This window comes from Cucurbita pepo, chromosome 1 (genome assembly GCF_057944985.1).
Source record: "Cucurbita pepo subsp. pepo isolate OVF chromosome 1, ASM5794498v1, whole genome shotgun sequence".
In the NCBI taxonomy this organism is placed as follows: domain Eukaryota; kingdom Viridiplantae; phylum Streptophyta; class Magnoliopsida; order Cucurbitales; family Cucurbitaceae; genus Cucurbita; species Cucurbita pepo.
In genome coordinates, this window is record NC_141798.1 from 12,980,681 (window position 1) to 13,004,825 (window position 24,145).

Genomic DNA, 24,145 nt, shown 5'->3' on the forward strand with positions numbered 1-24,145 from the left:
CCTGGAACAATGGGATTACAAACAAAATTGTAATTCTCTATGCCAAATCGATTTAAAACTTCAGCAGCATACTTTCTTTGACGTATAAAAATATCATCTAATCTTTGTATTACCTCTATTCCAAGGAAAAATCACATCTGACCTAAGTTAATCATATCAAACTTTTTCTTCATGGAACGTTTAAACTCCTCCAATAATTTTTCATCGTCTCTAGTAAATAAAAAATAATCAACATAAATGCTTACAATAAGAATTTTACCTCACTTCCTCTTGATGAAGAGTGTTTTCTCATTGGAATTGCTTTTGAATCATTCCTTGATGAAGTAGGATTCTATTCGACTAACCAGGTTTTAGGTGCTTGTTTTAATCTGTAGAGAGCCTTTTGGAGTTTGTTGAAGCAACCTAGGCTCTAATACCAAATTAATAAAGGGAACCCTAATCCTCAGTCTAACGATCCAAGCTTTTGTTGAAGCAACAACCCTTGAATCAGAGAAATTAATACCTCCTTATACAAAATTCGGATCAACCAATAGATAAGGCTGGAATTAGATTACCTCTCAACATCAGAGATCTAAAGTAAGATTTGAAACCTTAGAGAAATTAATACCTCCTTATAAAAAATTCGAATCAACCAATAGATAAGGCTAGAATTAGATTACCTCTCAACATCGAAGATCTAAAAGCAAGATTTGAAACTTTGTTCTAAATTGAGTCACCCCACAATCGATGACCAAGGCTTAATTGAATGACTCAGATACAATCTATCACAAGAATTGCTTGAAACTTAGAAACGACAAAGATGATGCTCGAATTTCAGGGAGAAAGTCTCAACTCGAGAGATCAATTTCATTCATCATAAATCTGCCTTTTACATAATAATTTGTGGGTATTTATAGCCTAACTTTCAATTCTTCAAATGCCCACTAAAAAAGTTAGTGGCCATAATTTAATCCCGATCCCTTAAATCTCAACAAAAGAAGTCAATTTGACCAATAACTTCCACCCTTTTGCTCATTACAAGAATTATGAAATTAAAAATAATAAATAAAGTTTTCTAACAACTTATCAATTAAGTGCAATTTATAGCAACTTCATCTCCTACTTCAATGGTGCAAATATTCATTTATGAAGATCCAAATGATCGTTTCTCAATCAAATCAGCTTGTAACACATGAAATAATGATTGAACCGAGTCTATCCAATTTTCTAGATGAAGAATGAATGCTTGTTGAATCTTCTTGGCCTTGGACCGTGTAATAGGTCTAGTTGGAACATTTAGAACACCGTGATTCTTATCAAATACCAACACAAGCCTTACATCTATTGGGATAAGAAGAATGCTAGGTATCACTCAAGGATAATGGACCAAGATCCTCAGACTCAAAACCTAGACCTCACACGGTAAAACATGATCATGACTCAGACTACATCACTTAGAATGTAAGAAGCCTTGGAGGTAGGTTTTAAGACTTCGCTACTTGAAACATAAGAAGCCTTGAGTGTAGGTATTTAGACTATGTTGTTTGTAACAAATCCTTGGACATAGATTTTTAGACTGTATCGTAGGAAACGCATGGAACCCTGGATGCGGGTTCATACTATGTCGCTCGGAATGCATGAGGCCTTGGACGTAAGTTTTTAGACTACGATACTTGGAACGTAAGAAACCATGAGCTAGGTATTTAGACTATGCCGCTTGGAACGTATGAAGCCTTGGGCATAGGTTTTCAGACTGTACCGTAAGGAGCGCATGAAGCCCTGGATGCGGGTCCAGACTACGTCGCTTGGAACACATGAAGCCTTGGACGTAGGTTTTCAGACTACGCGCTTGGAACGTAAGAAGCCTTGAGTCTAGGTATTTAGACTATGCCATTTTGGACGTATGAAGCCTTAAGCATAGGTTTTCAGACCGTATCTCAGGGAATGCATGAAGCCCTAAATGCGGGTTCAAACTACATTGCTTGGAACGCATGAAGCCTTGGATGTAGGTTAAGATTGTGGCGCTTGGAACATATGAAGCCTCGGACATAGGTTGTAAGGTTCATGACTTGTACCGTAAATCCTAGGGTGAGTATCTTTGAGTATCTTGGAGAACAAAACGAGAATAGAACAAGAACATAGAAAATAACCAAAAACAAGACAACGGTAAAAAAACTAGAACATGAATCAAGATTCAAGTTCTGAAGATAAGAACCCAGAACTATAGTACTAAGACCCTTAGATCAGAATGAAGGCTCAGACCTCAAAAATCCAAGAACTAAGGTCCTATGGCTATATTATGACAAGAACTCGTAACTCAAGAACAAAACCTAAGTTTCTAACTAATTGCAACAAGAACCAAAACAAGTTAAAGAGTGTGGTACCCTAGTATAGCAAGGACACGATTAATAGCAGACAAATAGGCTACTTATTGAGCCTTTGTACTCCCTCCATGTTTTACAAGTAAAAAAGGAGCTGGCCGAGGTTAGGACGTGGATTTGGAGTAGGCGTCATACAGAAGTACACCACTTTTTAAGTGTCTTCATGTTTTTAAGTCTTTAACAAGTGGCGGGTTGTGACAATCCGGTTGTGGCATCATGGGTTTCACCATGTTTACCCAGATTCTGGTGATTGGAATTTCCACTTGGATCGTGCATTTTAGCCCTAGATCTAACCTAATTTTTACTTGAAAGTTGTAGATCTTTTTTTCTTCTGTGAAATCATTGAGACAAGAATCGTGCTTTAATTTCTAGAAATAATGGAGAATTTTGGGGTTTAAATTTCTGATTTTTTTTTGTCGATGAACGCACAACTAAAATTGGAATCCTTTGATTTACTGACTTTCAACTCTCAGGTTCTTTATGAAAATGGTTCAAAATTACTCCACAAAGAAGTTGGAACCAGAATGAAGCCTTTCTAATTTCTTTCTTTTTAGGTGTTATAAAGTTGTGTTCACATAAATTCTATAATAGAGTCTAGCTAGTAGAGATGGTTCACGATTGATTAATACAGTACGGATCCGGGAGATCCTCTAGTATGACTGAATGGACTTAAGGACTAGATGCCACGTTAAAATAATGAACTTAAACAATAGATGACTAATGTTGTGTCAGACATCATACCTTCAATTAAATGAGATTACCATGTGAAGATGATTAGGGGGCTCCTCAACTCTTAATCGTGAAATTGTCACGAGGAACAAGAGTTTGCATGGTGGTACCATTTTATGAGGCCACCCCCAAAAGAGTTCTATGTTAATATGAGGATTAGTAGTCTAATCAGTCACTCTTATTGTCACAATGATAGGGGGCTGCAGTCGTGCTTAGCACTTTTTAGGAGTCAGATTAGCGAGAGTCGTGCTATAATAAGTTTATGTCTCATAGATAGATTGAGGACAATTAAACGATCTCCAATTACTCATTGGCCATGAACTTGCCCGTAGGAATAAGGGTTTGCATGGACGAAGTAGATTGGTATGCACTAGGGTTCTCCTCTTATTGTGACAACATGACCTGATGTGCCCTATTAGGGAGTCGCCAACTAATCCATTTTAGTAAACCAATATCGAAGAGTATTTTTCATAATGTCTTAGCAGCTCATTAGTTGGAAAAAAAAAAAAATTAGAGGTCGCTCCTTATAGATGCATGACACGAGAAATAACAATTCAATTGAAAACTACTTTATCCTGGAGACACCTTAGAAAATTAAGCTAGGTATAAATTTGCCTTGAGGGAGCCGAGTATGAGACACATGAGATTATGAGTGCCTAGATAGTGCTAGCTCATAAACTCGCCTCGATAGGGTTAGTAGTTCAGTAATGAACTAAATGATATCAAAGCTCAAGAAATAGAGAAATAAAGGGTGAAATACTCCACCAAAATTGGCCCAAATTAGTCCTAGAGAGCTGAGTGTCACGGTCATGCTCGTCCAAGGCGTATTGCCCATGGCCACATGCCCATGACAAGCCAAACCCTTTATGTCTTTCCATGTTCTAGTGTTTTACTTTTGTATTTCTAGGAAGTATGACGTCTCGGAAAAATCATGTCTAGACATGAAATGCCTCAAAATGTCCTAGATATGACTAGTCCTACCAATAGTTATATACTGTGAGCCGTTGTTGTTACTCTCTTGCTTGCATATACAACGTGTCTTTCAAAATCTCTCTTTCGAAAATCTCTCTCTGCTCTCGTTTTCTAAAACCTTCTTCTTAAACCTTAAACCGAGGCCAGAGGCTCGAGCATACATCGCTTGGCCGTAGGCGACGTAAGAACGAATTGGCTTAGCTCACTTGTGGTTGAAAAGTGAGTGCCGCACAATCACAAGTCCGCTGGCATCAAGAGTGCGATTGTGACATTGAGGACCTAGACATGTGGTATTTAACCATAGCCGAAATTGATTAAAGCCTAATGTTAGGGTACTGAGGACCTAGAGATGTGGAATTTAATCATAGCAGAAATTGATCAAAGCCTAATGTTAGGCTACTTACTAAATATAGCTAAATATTGTAGACTCATAAGAGTCGTTAATGAGTAAGCATTCTTCAAGAATTATGTAACAATTGGTTTTGTATTTTGCATTTGACCCAACCTCCAATTTATTTTGTTTTTTTATGCAAAATTCAAATGTATTTCTCATTTAAATATTGAACTCTATTGTGTCACCCCTCATTCAAAAGGAAAATTTTATATAAACTCTTTCGAACTTTGCATCTGAATGTAGCAATCCACAATTCAAATTTGGTTACATAAAGCCTATAAGTTGTGTAACTCGCATGTTAGTGTGGCCATGTACCGTGAAATTATCTGGAAGGAAAATTTTGGAAGTTACAGCTGCCACTCAAATTTTAGCTGATACCAGTCCTTTGTAAAGAAGCATTTTTCTTTTCTCTTACAGAGATCACGTAGTTTATAAAACTGATATCATGGGGCAGTGGCTAATAACAAACCCTCTGCACCCAACTAAACCAACACACCAATCCGATCTGCCCCGCAAAAATCAAATTGCAATATAAATCTGAGCCTCACGAGAACCCAAAAATTTCTATCCAGAAGAGGGGGGACCAATTTTAATGTCCTCATTTGCTGTCAGTAAAATCGGCGTCAATAACATCTCCTTCAGGTCCTCCTTTGCCCGATGTTTCGGATGGCCCTGATTCGGTTTCAGCGCTCGGTCCAGCAGTAGCACCAGGCTGATTGTACAAGGATTGCCCGAGCTGCATCACCTCTTGGTTTAGAGCAGCCATAGCATCCTTAATGGCAGGGGTTGAGCCACCTGAAATAGCTTCCTTTAATTCCCCAAGTTTTGACTCCACCTTCTCTTTCACTGGCCCAGGCACCTTGTCTCCAAGCTCCTTCAGTTGCTTCTCTGTCTGGTACACAACTGAATCAGCCTGGTTCTTCGTGTCAATAGCATCTCTCTTCTCCTTGTCCTCCATTGCAAACTTCTCCGCTTCGCTAACCATTCGCTCCACCTGTGTGCGTACATTTTTTCTTCCCGTTCATTAACAAGGCAATCAAAATATGGGCTCACAAAAGCAGCAAAGCCTTAAATCGTACCTCATCACTTGGCAATGTGCTAGCACCAGTAATGGTGATATCTTGCTTCTTGCCTGTGCCTTTGTCAATTGCAGTAACCGAGAGAATTCCATTGGCATCAATGTCAAATTTGACTTCAATTTGGGGAACCCCACGTGGCGCAGGTGGTATACCGTCTAGTCGGAAGCTACCAAGTGATTTGTTATCTCTCACGAACTCTCGTTCTCCTTGAAGAACATTAATCTCAACGCTGGTCTGTCCATCAGCGGCTGTAGAGAAGACCTCTGATTTGGAGGTAGGAAGTGTAGTATTTCTCGGGATAATTTTAGTCATTACACCACCAAGAGTCTCAAGACCCAAAGATAGCGGACTCACATCCAGCAGCACAATGTCACTAACATCTCCGGCCAACACACCAGCCTACAAACACCAACAATAATCCACTCTTCTATCACATATAAATGTATGGGTTTATTTGATAAAATCACCCTCCACGTCCATTATAGGTTAAAGAAAGTTCATATGTAACATTCCTTAATTGAGTTCCCGAATTATACGGTTTAAGACATCAATATCTTTGAAGACATTTACCACCAGAAAGTGAGGTTAATAGAGAGACACACAATGACAAGCAAATAAGCGCAGTTCTGAACCTACCTGAACAGCAGCTCCTAGAGCAACAACTTCATCAGGATTGACAGTGACATTTGGTTCCTTCCCAGTCAGCTTCTTGACAAGTTCCTGAACAGCCGGAATACGTGTTGATCCACCCACAAGAATTATCTCGTCAATATCTTTAAACGCGAGCTTTGCATCCCTCAACGAATTTTCCACTGGAGTTTTAAGCCTAAGTAAGAAACCAATTAAAACAAATATAATATGTTAGAAGCTTGTGCGACTTTTCTTTTCCCTTGTTCTTAAAACATTTTGTTTCATAAATTGATCTCGCCAGTCAGCGATTTAAGATTCATTCTTTAAAAAAAAAAAAATGAAAAAAATGAAGGTACCTATCAAGAAGATCTGAGCATAATTCCTCAAACTTGGCCCTTGTAAGAGTGGTCTCAATGTGCTTGGGCCCATCTGCCGTGGCAGTGATGAAAGGCAGACTGAAAGAAAATTCCCATTTATCAAAGTGTAATATTAAAGATTAAGATAAAGAAACACAGAACAATTCAGGTCAACAACAGACAACTAGAATAGATATTATGTTATGTACCTAATGTTGGCCTGAGTCAAAGAAGACAGCTCCATTTTCGCTTTCTCAGCTGTCTCAGTGAGCCGCTGAAGAGCCTGTTTATCTTTCAGCAAATCTATGCCTTCATTCCTCTTGAAATCTGCAGCGAGCCAGTCCACAATTCTCTGCATATAATCATAGGAGGTTTAGATTTGTCAAACTTTACGCATATGTAAAAAAAAGTATGCTTGGTAAAATTGTTAGTCCAATAGAAATCCAACCTTGTCGAAGTCATCGCCACCCAAATGTGTATCTCCCGAAGTAGATAGCACTTCAAACACTCCATCACCCACCTCAAGCACTACATATAAAATAAAAGAGGTTCCAGAATTAGTACATGCGATATCATATAGCAACGTAAAGGGAAAAGTATAACCAGGGAGCCATGAACGCCAAAAAATGTACCTGAAACATCAAAAGTGCCCCCACCAAGATCAAACACCAAGATAGTTTCATTGCTCTTCCTTTCAAATCCATATGCCAATGAAGCAGCCGTGGGTTCATTGATAATACGCAAAACTTCTAGACCGGCAATCCGACCAGCATCCTTTGTGGCCGTCCTTTGGGAATCGTTAAAGTAGGCAGGCACTGTGACCACAGCCTTGGTTACTTTATCATTCAAAAATTTCGAAGCATCGTCCACCAGCTTCCTTAAGACCTAAACAAACGCCAAACGCGTGAAAAAGAAAGAAACAATATCTTTCAGCGTGCTTGAATAATAGATTATGTTTCACCTAACCCAACGCATTATAGAGTTAAATTCAATAACCAAAGCTCGTAATCCTAAAGAGATCTAAAGAAATTTCCATCTTCAGTTCACCATTATAACCAACCATATAATTTGAAGCCAAAAAATGAACATACGATGATAAGAAAAAAAAAAACAATTAAGTAACCTGAGCTGAAATTTCTTCAGCGGCAAATTGTTTCCCAATCGCGGGGCATTCCAGCTTCACATTTCCATTCTCGTCGCGCACTACTCTGTAGGAGACCTGCTTCGACTCCTCGTCCACCTCCGACATCTTTCTACCAATAAACCTCTTCACCGAAAAGAAAGTATTCTCAGGGTTTACTACCGCCTGTCGCTTCGCAATTTGACCCACAAGCCTGTCTCCGTTCTTAGTGTAGGCCACCACCGATGGAGTCGTCCTCTGGCCTTCGGCGTTGGTTACAATAGTCGGCTTCCCACCTTCCATAGCCGCCACTGCTGAGTTGGTGGTGCCAAGGTCGATTCCCACAACTTTCTCACTGACGACCTTCAATGGCCTGACAGTGGAACTCCTACGGCTAAAATTGGTCGTGAACTTAAAAAAAGTGGCGGTAGGAAAAGCAGAAGAATTGCCGAGTCTTTGGCCGAAGAACACAGTCCGTGGAGGAAGATGGTTAGAGGTTCGAATGGAGGGCGGAGCGAAGGAAGAAGGTCCCAGGGCATGGATCTGGGCAGTGGAGGCAGCCATTAAAAGAAGGAAATTACAGAGGAGAAGGGAAGAAAATAAGGAGGTAAAATGAGAATGAAAAGGAGAGGAGGAAAGGGGGATGAGAGGAGAAATGGAAAAGAATTGGGAGGAAGAAGAATGAAAATGGAGGTTGCTAGGAAATTGGGGGGAGACTGAGTTTGGTGTGATAGAAGGAGAAGGAGGAGAGAAAGGAGGAGGAAAGGGTTTTGGAAGAAAAGGTGAGGGTTAGGTAATGACACGTGGGTTGGGGCCTGGGGTCTACAATAATCATCTCCCCCCATCTAATCTTCCGCTCTGGATTGGATGCATTCACACCCTCGGATTTAAATATTTTTCCCCTTTTTTACAAATTGGGCCGTTTTGGGCCTTTTTCTATTCTCTTTTTTTTTTTCTCCAAATACAACTACACTTTATGCTTTAATTGAATTTCTTTTCTTACTAAATTACCCCTTCCTTTTTACCTTATAAAATAAAAAGACACCAAACTTGGGGAAAGGGCTTGGAGGGACGTCTTTGAGCATGTGTCCCCAATTTTGGAGAATCGTTCTCGGTCTACAAGTTACTCGAAACACCCGAAAATCGATCTATTGGATAGCTTGTTCTACGACATTTCACCTCTCGTTGCTTTCATCAAAGTTACTCAACTTCTTCCTCTGAAGCTAAAGGAATCCTCAATTTGAAGGAAAAGCGACCGTAGATAGGAATTCAATACTTACTCCCAAATTTTACCCGAAACATATTTCCTTCAATTGAGCAGTTCCTGAGGTTATGTCTCTTCATGGTCTTCTATGGAAACATTCCTTAGAGGTGCAGAAACTAATTGGATTGTTCTTGCTCGACGAATTATCGTGTATCCTCGGATTGGATTTTTAAGTTTTTCTTGAAGCTCTTCAATGGAGGATTGGATTGGGGGAATGGTTTCTAGGCACCTTTAGCACTCTATTCTTTCATAGAACTTGTGGGTAATCTTGTTTAGAAACTGTACGAACAAGTTTGAAGGGAAATGGTGGAGAATTGCTCTCGAATTTGCTCGAACTTGCTCAATTCTTGTTCCAAACTATTGCCCCAACTTCAGACTTTATAGGGGAAGCTTCCACCGACGTTGAAATCTCGAGAACTTTCTGGATAATCCATCGGAAATATCTGCTCTGATCAGAGCCTTACCAACCTTGGTTTTGAATACTAGCTGTTGGATGTGATGATTTGTGCGTGTTTTAGATCATATCCAATTTTGGAGGAGATCCAACACTAAGATTTTGTGCAAATGGTTACAGTAGATACTTTGATTGTGACCAGAGCAGCATTTATGTAATTATCCACTCTTCCAGAGGTACTTTGGTAATTTGCCACTTTTAGAATATATTATTATTATTTTTTTGAAAACTCCATAATTCTTTTTAAAAATTCTTCATCCCTTGTGGGTCATTTTTCAATTCTTGAGCCTCTAGAAATTCCTTCTAGATAAGGAATTAAACATCCAGGAAGTTTCTAAAAATTGGAAAATGGACATTTTCGCCATTTTCGCTTACTTTTTCCTTTATGATCCTTTTCCATAGGCCTTAACTCCTTAAAATTACTTGTTAGGGTATAGGAATGACTTTCTTAAGATCCTTGTCCTTGCTCAATCCTTTAGTTTATTTCTTTGGATCCTTTGAGTCATACATGGGCGGCTAATTCTCTTCATTTTTGTGTGGTACATTTGACTGCCAATGTATTGCCTCTACCCATTTGGACACATAATCTACTACCACCAAGATTTATTAGTATCCATTAGATGGTGGAAATGATTCAATGAAGTCAAATTTCCAAACACCAAAAACTTTTACTTCCAAGAAAGAGTTTATTGTAGCTCATTTCACGGTTAATTCTTCTTATTCTCTGACATCTATAACATCTGAGTCCTGACCAGAAACTTAAAACTTAAATTTTTCCATTAAATTCGATCTTCTGAAATTTTATTGAGAGTGTTAGAAGCTAAATTTCGAGAATGAGATAGAAGAGAAAAATGCTTAGAAATATAACAACAACCAAGAAAAATATAAAAGAAGAATAGTGGAAAATTAGAAAAATAGTCAAAGTAATTTGGTAATTTTGTCTTCCTTCCCCATTAAGCACCTGAAAATGGAGGTTAGTAAAAGATAGATAAAAGAAAAGAAATAGAAATGTAAAGAAAAAAAAAAAAAAAAGAGGAAAAGAAAAGTAAAAGAAGTACAGAGAGAGAAAGTTCTAGAAAGAGAGGGAAGTAACGTCGATCAGACCACGAGGAGTCCAATTCCGACCGAGCTTTCTTCACAAAGCCTTCACAGAACCTATAGGAGAAGCATTTCTGAACCTTGAAATCGTCCAAAATCATCAAGTCACGAATAAAATCTATAGGTAAGTTCTTGAGCTTTTGCTCTCGAATTTCTTTTAGATATGTGGAAAATATTAGGAGTTAGGTTCTTAAACTTGTGTACGATAATCTAGGAAAGATTGCGCTCATAATTCGTGAAGGACATTATAGTCGATTCAGATTGGAGATAGAAGTTCTGACGTTCGTTCATATTCATGAGTTGTAAACTTTTGGCTAACTTTGGACTTTGTAATATTAGCTATGTTTAGAAATAAATTACAATAAAAATACATATGCATAGATGAATATAAACTCTACAAATTTTGTGAAGGAATCGTATTAATCAGAGTTAAGCAGAAAGAAATACGAAAATGCAAATAAAATAGAAAATAATCGATTTTCTGAAAAATCGCAGCGCTGAGGAGGAAGAAGACGAACGGCGAAAGGACACGTGTCAGGCGGGAAAAGGGACGCGCGTTGCTGGAAAGGATGGATGCGTGCCACACGTCCATTGGCGGAGGAAAATCACGAAAACAATCCTATGTTGGGAAGTATTCGAATACCGACACTCACTACCAAACCCGAGAAACCGCGTGAGACATAAAACACCGATCCGATACGACACCTAATCAATGATCACCGCGTGTCGCACCGAGAAAAAATGAAAGGAATCTGCGTGCGCCAAGATTTGAACCCATGCACTCGATCATGGATGATCCAACCCGCTTGCGCCACGTGGCAGAACGAGAGCGTGCGTTTCCCCTCCATGTGCGCCGGTACGCGCTCGTGTTTGTGTGCGTGGAAGATCCCCCTTTGTGCGTGAGCCTCTTTTTAGCGCAATTTAACTCCTGTTCGACTGTTTTCTGTCTTGGTTTTGATACTAACCTAAATTTAACTTGATTCAGAACCTACCAATGAGCTTTCAAGAAATTTGAGGCACGTAACTAGTGAAAAAGAAATCTTCAAAGGGCACACTTCATTTAGGCTCGTTACAGATTAGCTACTTATGACCCTGCCTTCGGTGACCATAACTATAGATGCCATGCATGCCTTCATTGAGACCACGTAGTAAGCCTAGAGAATAGAGTATTCCTCAGTGCAGACCATGTAGTAGGCCCATACAATATAGATCATTCAACCAAAGACAACCACTGGAGTAGTTGAGCACTCCTCTAGCCGACCATTACCTCAAGGGAGTTTTTATGGCGTTATGAAGTTGCATGACATGTTCTTGAATTGAATAGTTTTAGTTATTGATAGTGACCTTCTCCAGTTGCAATTCGAAGGATTTTTCTGTCTTTCATTATTCCATAGAATTTTTTGATTTGGGATTTATATTTATGACCTTTTTCTTGAAGAAGAAAGATTCATCCTACTCGGTCGGTAGGTAAACGGGTGCAACAAAAACGAGGTTGGAGGTTATGGTGACGACCTTGCAATGTTTAAGTTGCCTTGTATGGTATCGAGTACATGGTGTCACGCTCATGCTAAGAGACATGATACACTTTAGCAAAAGGGCAGCCTAAAAATACTCGACATCATGGATGGACTAGTGATATAGTCCCAGTTCAAAGGTGTTTATCTAGTGAAGTACTATCTAGTGAGAGTCAGACCCAAGAATCAGGTAAATTGAAATAAGGTGTGAGGACGGTCAAGGAGTACGATTTAGTGTCCACTGTACTGACAAGGTTAGCACTAGAGTTGGTTAGTACAAAGATGATTAGGATGGACCACTTCATTACAGACTTCACAGATGTGATCTAGGACTTGAGATTGCTCAGGCTTTCTCAGGTTAATCAAAATCACTTTGTGATGATAGGAACATGGACATGTGCACTTGGATTAAAGCCTAAGTAACTATGTGATGTTAATCACACCCTAACAGATAGCTATACTTAAGTAGTGACATTTAAATCGGGTGAAACGTCACAACGAGAGGCGGGGATAGCTTTAGAAGAACCGTAGGAGTTTGAAACATGTACATGCATAAGGAACCCAAAGAAGTGTTCCCAAAAGGACTATCAGGTTTGATACGTCTTCAATGCAGTGATAAGATTTCCGTAGTCATGGGCCGTTAGAGTTACCGCCGAGACAATGTAGCAATATGGGTAAGGAAAGTGAACAAGAGAATGACCTACTCCAGTAATTAGGCATAAACAACTTTCAAGGATGAAATATTTTGAGGGGAGAATTTGTAACAATCGAGCCTCGACAAGAAACTTAAAACCTAATTTTTTTCCTTTAAATTTAAAATTTTGGAATTTTATTAAGAGTCTTCAAGGCTAAAGGATGAGATAGAAGAGAAATTTTTTTAGAAATACAACAAGAACTCAAGAAATATAGAAGAAAAATAGTGGAAAATTAGAAAAACAATCAAAGCCAACCCGGGGTTAATTTGGTAATTCTGCCCTCCTTGCAAATCAATCACCTCACGTGGAGGCTAGTAAAAGATAAATAAGAGAAGAAATAGAAATGGAAACAAAAGAAAGGAAGAGAGAGGAAAAGAAAAGAAAAAGCATAGAGAGAGAGAAAGTTCTAGAGAGAGGGAAGCAACCTTCGATTCGATCACGAGGAGTCCGATTCAGGCCGAGTTTTCTTCACAAATCCTTCACATAAACTATAGGTGGAACATTCTGGATATTTGAATTATCCAAAACTGTCAAGTAACGAAGAAAAATTGTAGGTAGGTTCTTGAACTTTTTGTTCTCGAATTTCTTTCAGATTTGTGCAAAATGTTAGGAGTTAGTTTTTCAAATTTGAGTATGATAATCTAGGGAGGATTGTGCTCATAATCCGTGAAAGAAATTGTGGTTGATCCAGATCGAAGATAGGAGTTTCGGCGTTCGTTCAGATCCGTGAGTTGTAAACTTTTAGTTAACTTTGGACTCTATTATATGAGCCTATGTTTAGAAAGAAATTACAAGAAAAATACCTAGGCATACATGGATACAAACTCTACAAATTTTGTGAAGAGTTCGTTTTAATCTAAGTTAAGTAGAAAGAAATACGAAAATACAAAAAAAAAAAAAAAGATCAATAATCGATTTTGTGGAAAATCGCAACGTTGAGGAGGAAGAAGAAAAATAGTGAAGGGACATGCGAGGGCTGCGCGCACCGAAAAGGATGGACTTGCGTCAAGCGTACATTGGCGAAGGAAAATCACGAAAAAAATCCTACATCGGGCGGGTTTCGAAGATCGTTGCCCGCTATCAAACCCGAGAACTCGCGCGAGACCTAAAAAATCGTCCTGGATTAGGGTTTGCAAACAAGGGTTTCGATTTTAAGCACCTTTTTCTATTTTATACTCTCCTTTCCTTCCACATTCTATTCTAAATCATCAAGCTTGAGAATTCCCCACCAAAATTTCGAAAAACATCGATCTTTGCTCAGTATTTTTAGCATGTGCTTCAGATGTCCCGGATTATAGTTTGCAAATTAGGGATTCGATTTTAAGCACCTTTTTACTGTTTTATACACTCCTTTCCTTCAATATTCTATTGTAAATCATCAAGCTTGAGCATTCTCCAAATTTTTTTTTGATAAACCTTGACCGTTGCTCAGTGTTTTTAGCACGTGTTTCAAACATCATGGATTAGGGTTTGCAAATTAGGGTTACGATTTTAACCACCTTTTTACTGTTTTATACACTCCTTTCTTTCGACATTCTATTGTAAATCATGAGGCTTAATCATTCCCACAAAAATTTCGAAAAACCTCGACCGTTGCTCAATGTTTTTAGCACGTGCTTCAAACGTCCCGGATTAGGGTTTGCAAATTAGGGTTTCGATTTTAAGCACCTTTTTACTGTTTTATACACTCCTTTCCTTCGGCATTCTATTCTAAATCATGAGGCTTGATCATTCCCCACAAAAATTTTGAAAACCTGGACCGTTACTTAGTGTTTTTAGCATGTGCTTCAAACGTCCCAGATTAGGGTTTGCAAATCAGGATTTCGATTTTACGCACCTTTTTAATGTTTTATACACTTCTTTCCTTCAACATTCTATTATAAATCTTGAGGATTGATCATTCCTAAAAAATCTTTCGAAAAAGATCGACTGTTACTCAGTTTATTTAGAACCTTCCACAAACGTCCCCGATTAGGGTTGGCAAATTAGGTTTTCGATTTAAAGAACCTTTTTACTATTTTATACACTCCTTTCTATCAACATTCTATTGTAAATCATGAGGCATGATCATTCCCCCAAAAAATTTCAAAAAACCTCGATCGTTGCTCAATATTTTTAGCACGTGCTTCAAACATCCTGGATTAGGGTTTGCAAATTAAGGTTTCGATTTTACGCACCTTTTTACTGTTTTATACACTCCTTTCCTTCAACATTCTATTATAAATCTTGAGGCTTAATCATTCCTAAAAAATGTTTCGAAAAACATCGACTGTTAGTTTTTTTAGCACCTTCTTCTAACTTCCTTTTTTGGGTTGGCATATTAGGGTTTTGATTTTAAGCACCTTTTTACGATTTTATAAATTCATTTCTGTCGAAATTCTATTGTAAATTATGAGGCTTGATCATTCCCCCCAAAAATTTTGAAAAACCTTGACCGTTGCTCAATGTTTTTAGCACGTGCTTCAAACGTCTCGGATTAGGGTTTGCAAATTAAAATTTCGATTTTAAGCATCTTTTTACTGTTTTATACACTCCTTGCCCTCGACATTCTATTGTAAATCATGAGCCTTGATCATTCCCCACAAAAATTTCGAAGAACCTCGACCGTTGCTCAATGTTTTTAACAAGTGCTTCAAACGTCCCAGATTAGGGTTTGCAAATTAGGTTTCAATTTTAAGCACCTTTTTACTGTTTTATACACTCCTTTCCATTGACATTCTATTGTAAATCATGAGGTTTGATCATTACCCACAAAAATTTCGAAAAACCTAGACCGTTGCTCAATGTTTTTAGCACGTGCTTCAAACGTCCCAAATTAGAGTTTAAATTTTAAGCACCTTTTTACTGTTTTATACACTCCTTGAAGTCGGCATTCTATTGTGAATCATGGGGCTTGATCGTTCCCCAAAAAAAATTTGAAAAACCACGACCATTGCGCAATGTTTTTAGCACGTGCTTCAAACGAACTGAATTAGGGTTTCGATTTTAAGCACCTTTTTAAAGTTTTATACACTCTTTTCCGTCGACATTCTATTGTAAGTCATGAGGCTTGATCATTCCCCACAAAAATTTCGAAAAACCTCGACCGTTGCTCAATGTTTTAGCATGTGCTTCAAACGTCCCGAATTAGGGTTTGCAAATAGGGTTTCGATTTTAAGTACCGTTTTACTGTTTTATACACTCGTTTCCGTCGACATTCTATTGTAAATCATGAGTCTTGATCATTCCGCACAAAAATTTCGAAAAACCTCAATCGTTGCTCAATGTTTTTAGCACATGCTTCGAATGTCTTGTTTTAGGGTTTGCAAATTAGGGTTTCAATTTTAGCACCTTTTTACTTTTTTATACACTCCTTTCCGTCGACATTCTATTGTAAATCATGAGGCTTGATCATTCTGCTCAAAAATTTCGTCGACATTCTATAGGGAATCATGAGGCTTGATTACTCCTCACAAAAATATCGAAAAACCTCGATCGTTACTCAGTTTTTTAGCACGTGCTTCAAATGTCCCATTTTAGGGTTTGCAAATTAGGGTTTTGATTTTAAGCACCTCTTTACAGTTTTGTACACTCCTTTCCTTCAAATTAGGGTTTCGACTATTGTAAATCATGAGGAATGATCATTCTGCACAACAATTTCGAAAAACCTCGACCGTCGCTCAATGTTTTTAGCACATGCTTCAAATGTCCCGTTTTAGGGTTTTCAAATTAAGATTTGATTTTAAGCAAATTTTTATTGTTTTATACACTCCTTTCCTTCAAAGTTCTATTGTAAATCATGTGCCTTGATCATTCCAGACAAAAATTTCGAAAAATCTAGACCGTTGCTCAATGTTTTTAGCACATGCTTCAAATGTCCCGTTTTTAGGGTTGCAAATTAGGGTTTAAATTTTAAGCACCTTTTTACTTTTTTATACACTCGTTTCCATCGACATTCTATTGTAAATCATGAGTCTTGATCATTCCGCACAAAAATTTCGAAAAACCTCGGCCGTAGCTCAATGTTTTTAGCACATGCTTCAAATATCACGTTTTAGGGTTTGCAAATTAGGGTTTCGATTTTAAGCACCTTTTTACTGTTTTATACACTCCTTTCCATCGACATTCTATTGTAAATCATGAGGCTTGATCATTCTGCTAAAAAATTTCGAAAAACCTCGACCATTGCTCAAGGTTTTTAACACATGCTTCAAATGTCCCGTTTTAGGGTTTGGAAATTAAGATTTCAATTTTAAGCACCTTTTTACTGTTTTATACACCCATTTCCTTCAAAGTTCTATTGTAAAACATGAGGCTTGATCTTTCCCGACAAAAATTACGAAAAATCTAGACCGTTGCTCAATGTTTTTAGCACAAGCTTCAAATGTCCGGTTTTAGGGTTTGCAAATTATGGTTTCGATTTTAAGAACCTTTTTACTATTTTATACACTCCTTTCCATCGACATTCTATTGTAAATCATGAGGCTTGATCATTCCGCTAAATTTTTTTGAAAAACCTTGACCGTTGCTTAATGTTTCTAACACATGCTTCAAATGTCCTGTTTTAGGGTTTGCAAATTAAGGTTTCGATTTTGAGCACCTTTTTACTGTTTTATACACTCCTTTCCATCAAAGTTCTATTGTAAACCATGAGGCTTGATCATTCCCGACAAAAATTTTGAAAAATCTCGAACGTTTCTAAATGTTTTTAGCACAAGCTTCAAATGCCAGGTTTTAGGGTTTGCAAATTAGGGTTTCGATTTGAAGCACGTTTTTACTGTTTTATACACTCCTTTCTGTCAAAGTTCTATTGTAAATCATGAGGCTTGATCATTCCGCACAAAAATTTCGAAAAACCTCGACCGTTGCTCAATGTTTTTAGCACATGCTTCAAATGACCCGTTTTAGAGTTTGCAAATTAGGGATTCGATTTTAAGCACCTTTTTACGGTTTTATACACTCCTTTCCATCGACATTCTATTGTAAATCATGAGGCTTATCATTCCGCACAAAAATTTCGAAAAACCTCGACCGTTGCCTAATGTTTTTAGCACATGCTTCAAATGTCCCATTGTAGGGTTTGTAAATTAGTGTTTCGATTTTAAGCACCGTTTTACTGTTTTATACACTCTTTCCGTCGACATTGTATTGTAAATCATGAGGCTTGATCATTCCGCACAAAAACCTTCGACCGTTGCTCAATGTCTTTAACACATGCTTCAAATGTCCCGTTTTAGAGTTTGCAAATTAGGGATTCGATTTTAAGCACCTTTTTACGGTTTTATACACTCCTTTCCATCGACATTCTATTGTAAATCATGAGGCTTATCATTCCGCACAAAAATTTCGAAAAACCTCGACCGTTGCCTAATGTTTTTAGCACATGCTTCAAATGTCCCGTTGTAGGGTTTGTAAATTAGGGTTTCGATTTTAAGCACCGTTTTACTGTTTTATACACTCTTTCCGTCGACATTGTATTGTAAATCATGAGGCTTGATCATTCCGCACAAAAATTTCGAAAACCTTCGACCGTTGCTCAATGTCTTTAACACATGCTTCAAATGTCCCGTTTTAGGGTTTGCAAATTAGGGTTTCGATTTTAAGCACCTTTTTACTATTTTATACACTCCTTTCCGTCAACATTCTATTGTAAATCATGAGGCTTGATCATTCCGCACAAAAATTTCGAAAAACCTCGACCGTTGCCTAATGTCTTTAGCACATGCTTCAAATGTCCCGTTGTAGGGTTTGTAAATTAGGGTTTCGATTTTAAGCACCTTTTTACTGTTTTATACACTCTTTCCGTCGACATTGTATTGTAAATCATGAGGCTTGATCATTTCGCACAAAAATTTTGAAAAACCTTGAACGCTGCTCAATGTTTATAGCACATGCTTCAAATGTCCCGTTTTAGGGTTTGCAAATTAGGATTTCAATTTTAGCACCTTTTTACTGTTTTATACACTCCTTCCGTCGACATTCTATTGTAAATCATGAGGCTTGATCATTCCACACAAAAATTTTGATAAACCTCGATCGTTGCTCAATGTTTTTAGTACATGCTTCAAATGTCCCGTTTTAGGGTTTGTAAATTAGGGTTCGATTTTAAGCACCTTTTAATAGTTTTATACACTCCATTTCGTCGACATTTATTGTAAATCATGAGGCTTGATCATTCCACACAAAAATTTTGAAAAACCTCGACCGTTGCTCAATGTTTTTATCACATTCTTCAAATGTCCTGTTTTAGGGTTTGTAAATTAGGGTTTTGATTTTAAGCACCTTTTTAATGTTTTATACACTCTTTCCGTCGACATTGTATTTTAAATCATGAGGGTTGATCATTCCGCACAAAAATTTCGAAAAACCTCGACCGTTGCCTAATGTCTGTAGCACATGCTTCAAATGTCCCGTTGTAGGATTTGTAAATTAGGGTTTCGATTTTAAGCACCTTTTTACTGTTTTATACACTCCTTTCCGTCGACATTCTATTGTAAATCATGAGGCATGATCATTGCCTACAAAAATGTCAAAAAATCTAGATCGTTGCTCAGTGTGTTTAGCACATGCTTCAAATGTCCTGTTTTAGGGTTTGCAAATTAGGGTTCCGATTTTAAGTACCTTTTTACTATTTTATACACTCCTTTCCGTCGACATTTTATTGTAAAGCATGAGGCTTGATCATTTCGCACAAAAATTTTGAAAAACCTTGAATGCTGCTCCATGTTTATAGCACATGCTTCAAATGTCCCGTTTTAGGGTTTGCAAATTAGGGTTTCAATTTTAGCACCTTTTTACTGTTTTATACACTCCTTCCGTCGACATTCTATTGTAAATCATGAGGCTTGATCATTCCACACAAAATTTTTGATAAACCTCGATCGTTGCTCAATGTTTTTAGTACATGCTTCAAATGTCCCGTTTTAGGGTTTGTAAATTAGGGTTTCGATTTTAAGCACCTTTTTACTGTTTTATACACTCTTTCCATCGACATTGTATTGTAAATCATGAGGCTTGATCATTCCGCACAAAAATTTCAAAAAACTTCGACTGTTGCTCAATGTTTTTAGCACATGCTTCAAATGTCCCGTTTTAGGGTTTGCAAATTAGGGTTTCGATTTTAAGCACCTTTTTACGGTTTTATACACTCCTTTCCGTCGACATTCTATTGTAAATCATGAGGCTTGATCATTGCCTACAAAAATGTCGAAAAATCTAGATTGTTGCTCAATGTGTTTAGCACATGCTTCAAAGGTCCAATTTTAGGGTTTGCAAATTAGGGTTTCGATTTTAAGTACCTTTTTACTCTTTTATACACTCTTTTTCGTCGACATTTTATTGTAAAGCATGAGGCTTGATCATTTCGCACAAAAATTTTGAAAAACCTTGAACACTGCTCAATGTTTATAGCACATGCTTCAAATGTCCCGTTTTAGGGTTTGCAAATTAGGGTTTCAATTTTAGCACCTTTTTACTGTTTTATACACTTCTTCCGTCGACATTCTATTGTAAATCATGAGGCTTGATCATTCCACACAAAAATTTTGATAAACCTCGATCGTTGCTCAATGTTTTTAGCACATGCTTCAAATGTCCCGTTTTAGGGTTTGTAAATTAACGTTTCGATTTTAAGCACCTTTTAATAGTTTTATACACTCCTTTTCGTCGACATTTATTGTAAATCATGAGGCTTGATCATTCCACACAAAAATTTTGAGAAACCTCGACCGTTGCTCAATGTTTTTAGCACATTCTTCAAATGTCCTGTTTTAGGGTTTGTAAATTAGGGTTTCGATTTTAAGCACCTTTTTACTGTTTTATACACTCCTTTTCTTCAAAATTCTATTGCAAATAATGAGGCTTGATCATTCTCGACAAAAATTTGGAAAACCTCGATCGTTACTCGGTTTATTTAGCACAAGCTTCAAATGTCCGATTTTAGGGTTTGCAAATAAGGGTTTCAATTTTAAGCCCCTTTTTCCTGTTTTATACACTCCTTTCTGTCGACATTCTTTTGTAAATCATCAGGCTTGATCATTCCTTACAAATATTTCGAAAAATCAAGACCGTTGTTCAATGTTTTTAGCAGTTGCTTCAAATGTCCCGTTTTAGGGTTTGCAAATTAGGCATTCGATTTTAAGCACCTTTTTACGGTTTTATACACTCCTTTCCGTCAACATTCTATTGTAAATCATGAGGCTTGATCATTCCGCACAAAAATTTCGAAAACCTCGACCGTTGCCTAATGTTTTTAGCACATGCTTCAAATGTCCCGTTGTAGGGTTTGGAAATTAGGGTTTCGATTTTAAGCACCTTTTTACTGTTTTATACACTCTTTCCATCGACATTGTATTGTAAATCATGAGGCTTGATCATTCTGCACAAAAATTTCGAAAAACTTCGACCGTTGCTCAATGTTTTTAGCACATGCTTCAAATGTCCCGTTTTAGAGTTTGCAAATTAGGGTTTCGATCACCTTTTTACTGTTTTGTAGACTCTATTCCATCGACATTCTATTGTAAATCATGAGGTTTGATCATTCCGCACAAAAATTTCTAAAAACCTTGACTGTTGCTCAATGTTTTTAGCACATGCTTCAAATGTTCCGTTTTAGAGTTTTCAAATTAGGGTTTCGATTTGAAGTACGTTTTTACTGTTTTATTCCTTCCTTTCCGTCAAAGTTCTATTGTAAATCATGAGGCTTGATCATTCCGCACAAAAATTTCGAAAAACCTCGACCATTGCTCAATGTTTTTAGCACATGCTTCAAATGTTCCGTTTTAGGGTTTGCAAATTAGGGTTTCAATTTGAAGCACGTTTTTACTGTTTTATTCCTTCCTTTCCGTCAAATTTCTATTGTCAATCATGTGGCTTGATCATTACCGACAAAAATTTCAAAAAATCTAGACCATTGCTCAATGTTTTTATCACATGCTTCAAAGGTCTTATTTTATAGTTTGCAAATTAGGGTTTCGATTTTATGCACCTTTTTACTCTTTTATTATATCGATACACCTTTCCGGGAAAAAAAAAAAAAAAAAGAAAAACGCTGAAAATCTCGCGATTTTCGGTGGGATCTGCGCAGGCCCTCTTAAACCCTAGGAGCGGCTGCCTCCTTTAGGTAGGAGCGGACGCTAGGGGACTTCGGAGCAAGGAGAGGCAGACGCGCCACTGGAGATGGACGAACGACGACGCATCCACCGGCGACGGTAGCCAAGCTCCGTGATTAGGGTTTTCAGACGAGGAAGACGAAGCGGCAAGCGTGGGTCGACCCTCGGCATTCTGCGAGTTATCTCGGCCAATGTGCAGCCCGCACCTCGCAGGCCGCACTCGGACTCCACCTCTGGGCATCGTTCCCTTTCGGCCCAAACCGAAGGCACGCCCAGAAACCCTGCACCAACAGTGTTCTTCACAGTCATCGGCTTCAGCTCCATCGCGGCTCTGCGCACTCCCGGCTCGGCTAGGTTCGGCTTGGCAGTACGGCTCGGCGGCGCGGCTTGGCGGCGTGACGTTCAAATAGGTTACCGATTCCTAGGTTTTCGACCCTTCTAGAGCCATTCCCACCCTTGTTTCAACCATCTGAGATCAGTATAACTCCATTTTGACATTCCCACCCTTGTTTCAACCATCTGAGGTCAGTATAACTCCATTTTGATGAAATAGTTTGCAATAGGGACGTACCTTGGTAGCTAGGCATAAGGGATAGTGGTGAAAGGGCTCTAAGTGTATCATGTTATCTTATAGGAGGTAGTAAGGCGCCGGAGTTAGCGTTGTGGGTGACTTCGGCCAAGGCCAAGGAGGTAAGTAACCTTACTGTTGGCATGAGTTATGTATGTATGTTGGTGCGTGCCCTATGGCCCTTGCATGCACCATGTATGTTGTTGATGTATGCTAGGCTAGATGTTCCTTGCAGTGAAATGCTATGTATGCCACGTTTATGTATGTGATTCTTGCAAAATGTTGTGTATGCCATGTTTATGTATGTGATTCTTGCAGCGAAATGCTATGTATGTCATGTTTATGTATGTGATTCTTGCAGCGAAATGCTATGTATGTCATGTTTATGTATGTGCTTCTTGCAGTGAAATGCTATGTATGCCATGTAAGTATATGACGTTTGTGGCATGGTTGCTACCCTGTATGTATGAGCTTGATTGACATGTCGTGATTGTAATGAGAACCCCGCATGCCATGAATGAGACGACTAGTATGCTATGATATGCTTGCTCGATGCTGACCCAGTTATGCTATGTAATGCAGTGAGGGGATGGAACATTGTATGTATAATGCCATGGAGGTAAACCTTAAGAACCTCATGCACGCTATGGTTATGTACCAGGGCACTCCCCCGTTATACTACTGATGGTATGGACGCGTATGTTCAATATTGTGTTTGCCACGATATCATGCAGGCCCTCCTTTGTCCGTGGCATCCGGTATTGTATGTCATACATACCCGACCAAGCCAGGCCCAGGGAGTTCGCTTGCGAGCTCGCCTGGTGGGCCCACAGTCACACGCGTGGACCATGTGTGGGAAAGTACCACGCATCCACCCCCGCCCAGACAAAGCAAGGGCCTAAGGCCATGGGAAGGAATGGAAGACAGACCCCTCTCACGGTTTCTTTCTTTTTAACACTAGTGCTCATGTAGGTGTATTGTGTGCGATATGTATGTGTATTGTGTGTGACTGCTTGTATCCGTATGTATGATTATGTGCTTACCCCAACAGTGGGGCGACTTACTGGGTATTTTATATAATACTCAAGCCACTGCTACCCATATTTTCAGGTAAGGGCAACGCCCCCATGTACGGCTGACAGTGGATGCTGCGAAGGCAATGGAAATATTGAGGAGAGTTTGTAGTGTCGTAGGCGCCTTGTAGGATTCTTTTGGGTTCATAGTTATTGCAACTGTTTCCTCTTGTTTTCTGTTGATTATTTCTAGGTTAGGTTGTCGTTATGGTTTTCCCCAGATATGAATAGCTTATAATAATGAATGCATTGTCGTATTTGAGACTGTCTTACGTGAATTCTTGTTCTGTTGATTATGCAAGTATGAAGTAACGTCGCTATTTAAGTTAGAGAAAATTAGGGGTGTTACATTTATACACTCCTTTCCGTCTACATTCTATTGTAAATCATGAGGCTAGATCATTCCGCACAAAAATTTCGAAAAACCTCGACCGTTGCATAATGTTTTTAGCACATGCTTCAAATGTCCCGTTTTAGGGTTTGCAAATTAGAGTTTTGATTTTAAGCACCTTTTTACCTTTTTATACCCTCCTTTCCGCCAAAGTTCTATTGTAAATCATGAGGATTGATCATTCCGCACAAAAATTTCGAAAAACCTCGATCGTTGCTCAATGTTTTTAGCACATGCTTCAAATGCCCTGTTTTAGGGTTTGCAAATTAAGGTTTCGATTTTAAGCACCTCTTTACTATTTTATACCCTCTATTTTATACACTCTTTTTTCCGTAGACATTTGGTTGAACTTTTGACAA

The 24,145-nt window shown here is 38.4% G+C and overlaps 1 protein-coding gene across 1 annotated transcript; it reads right to left on the reverse strand.

The window, feature by feature from the left end:
- Positions 1 to 4,737: 4,737 nt before the first annotated feature.
- On the reverse strand, positions 4,738 to 8,391 carry LOC111778555 (stromal 70 kDa heat shock-related protein, chloroplastic). The gene is made up of 8 exons (XM_023658457.2): positions 7,644 to 8,391; positions 7,153 to 7,405; positions 6,969 to 7,048; positions 6,730 to 6,872; positions 6,521 to 6,619; positions 6,171 to 6,360; positions 5,535 to 5,933; positions 4,738 to 5,449 (listed from the first exon to the last, which is right to left on the reverse strand). The coding sequence occupies exons 1-8, from the start codon at positions 8,202 to 8,204 to the stop codon at positions 5,054 to 5,056; spliced, it is 2,121 nt and encodes a 706-aa protein (XP_023514225.2). The 5' UTR covers positions 8,205 to 8,391; the 3' UTR covers positions 4,738 to 5,053.
- Positions 8,392 to 24,145: the final 15,754 nt, after the last annotated feature.

What these genes read in the sequence shown, in the direction of transcription:
- LOC111778555 (XM_023658457.2), bottom strand. Translation starts at nt 8,204, where the DNA reads ATGGCTGCCTCCACTGCCCAGATCCATGCCCTGGGACCTTCTTCCTTC. An exon ending in CTGAAGAAATTTCAGCTCAG is followed by an intron (nt 7,406 to 7,643) that starts GTTACTTAATTG and finishes GCGTTTGTTTAG; the next exon opens with GTCTTAAGGAAGCTGGTGGA. An exon ending in GCACATTGCCAAGTGATGAG is followed by an intron (nt 5,450 to 5,534) that starts GTACGATTTAAG and finishes GTACGCACACAG; the next exon opens with GTGGAGCGAATGGTTAGCGA.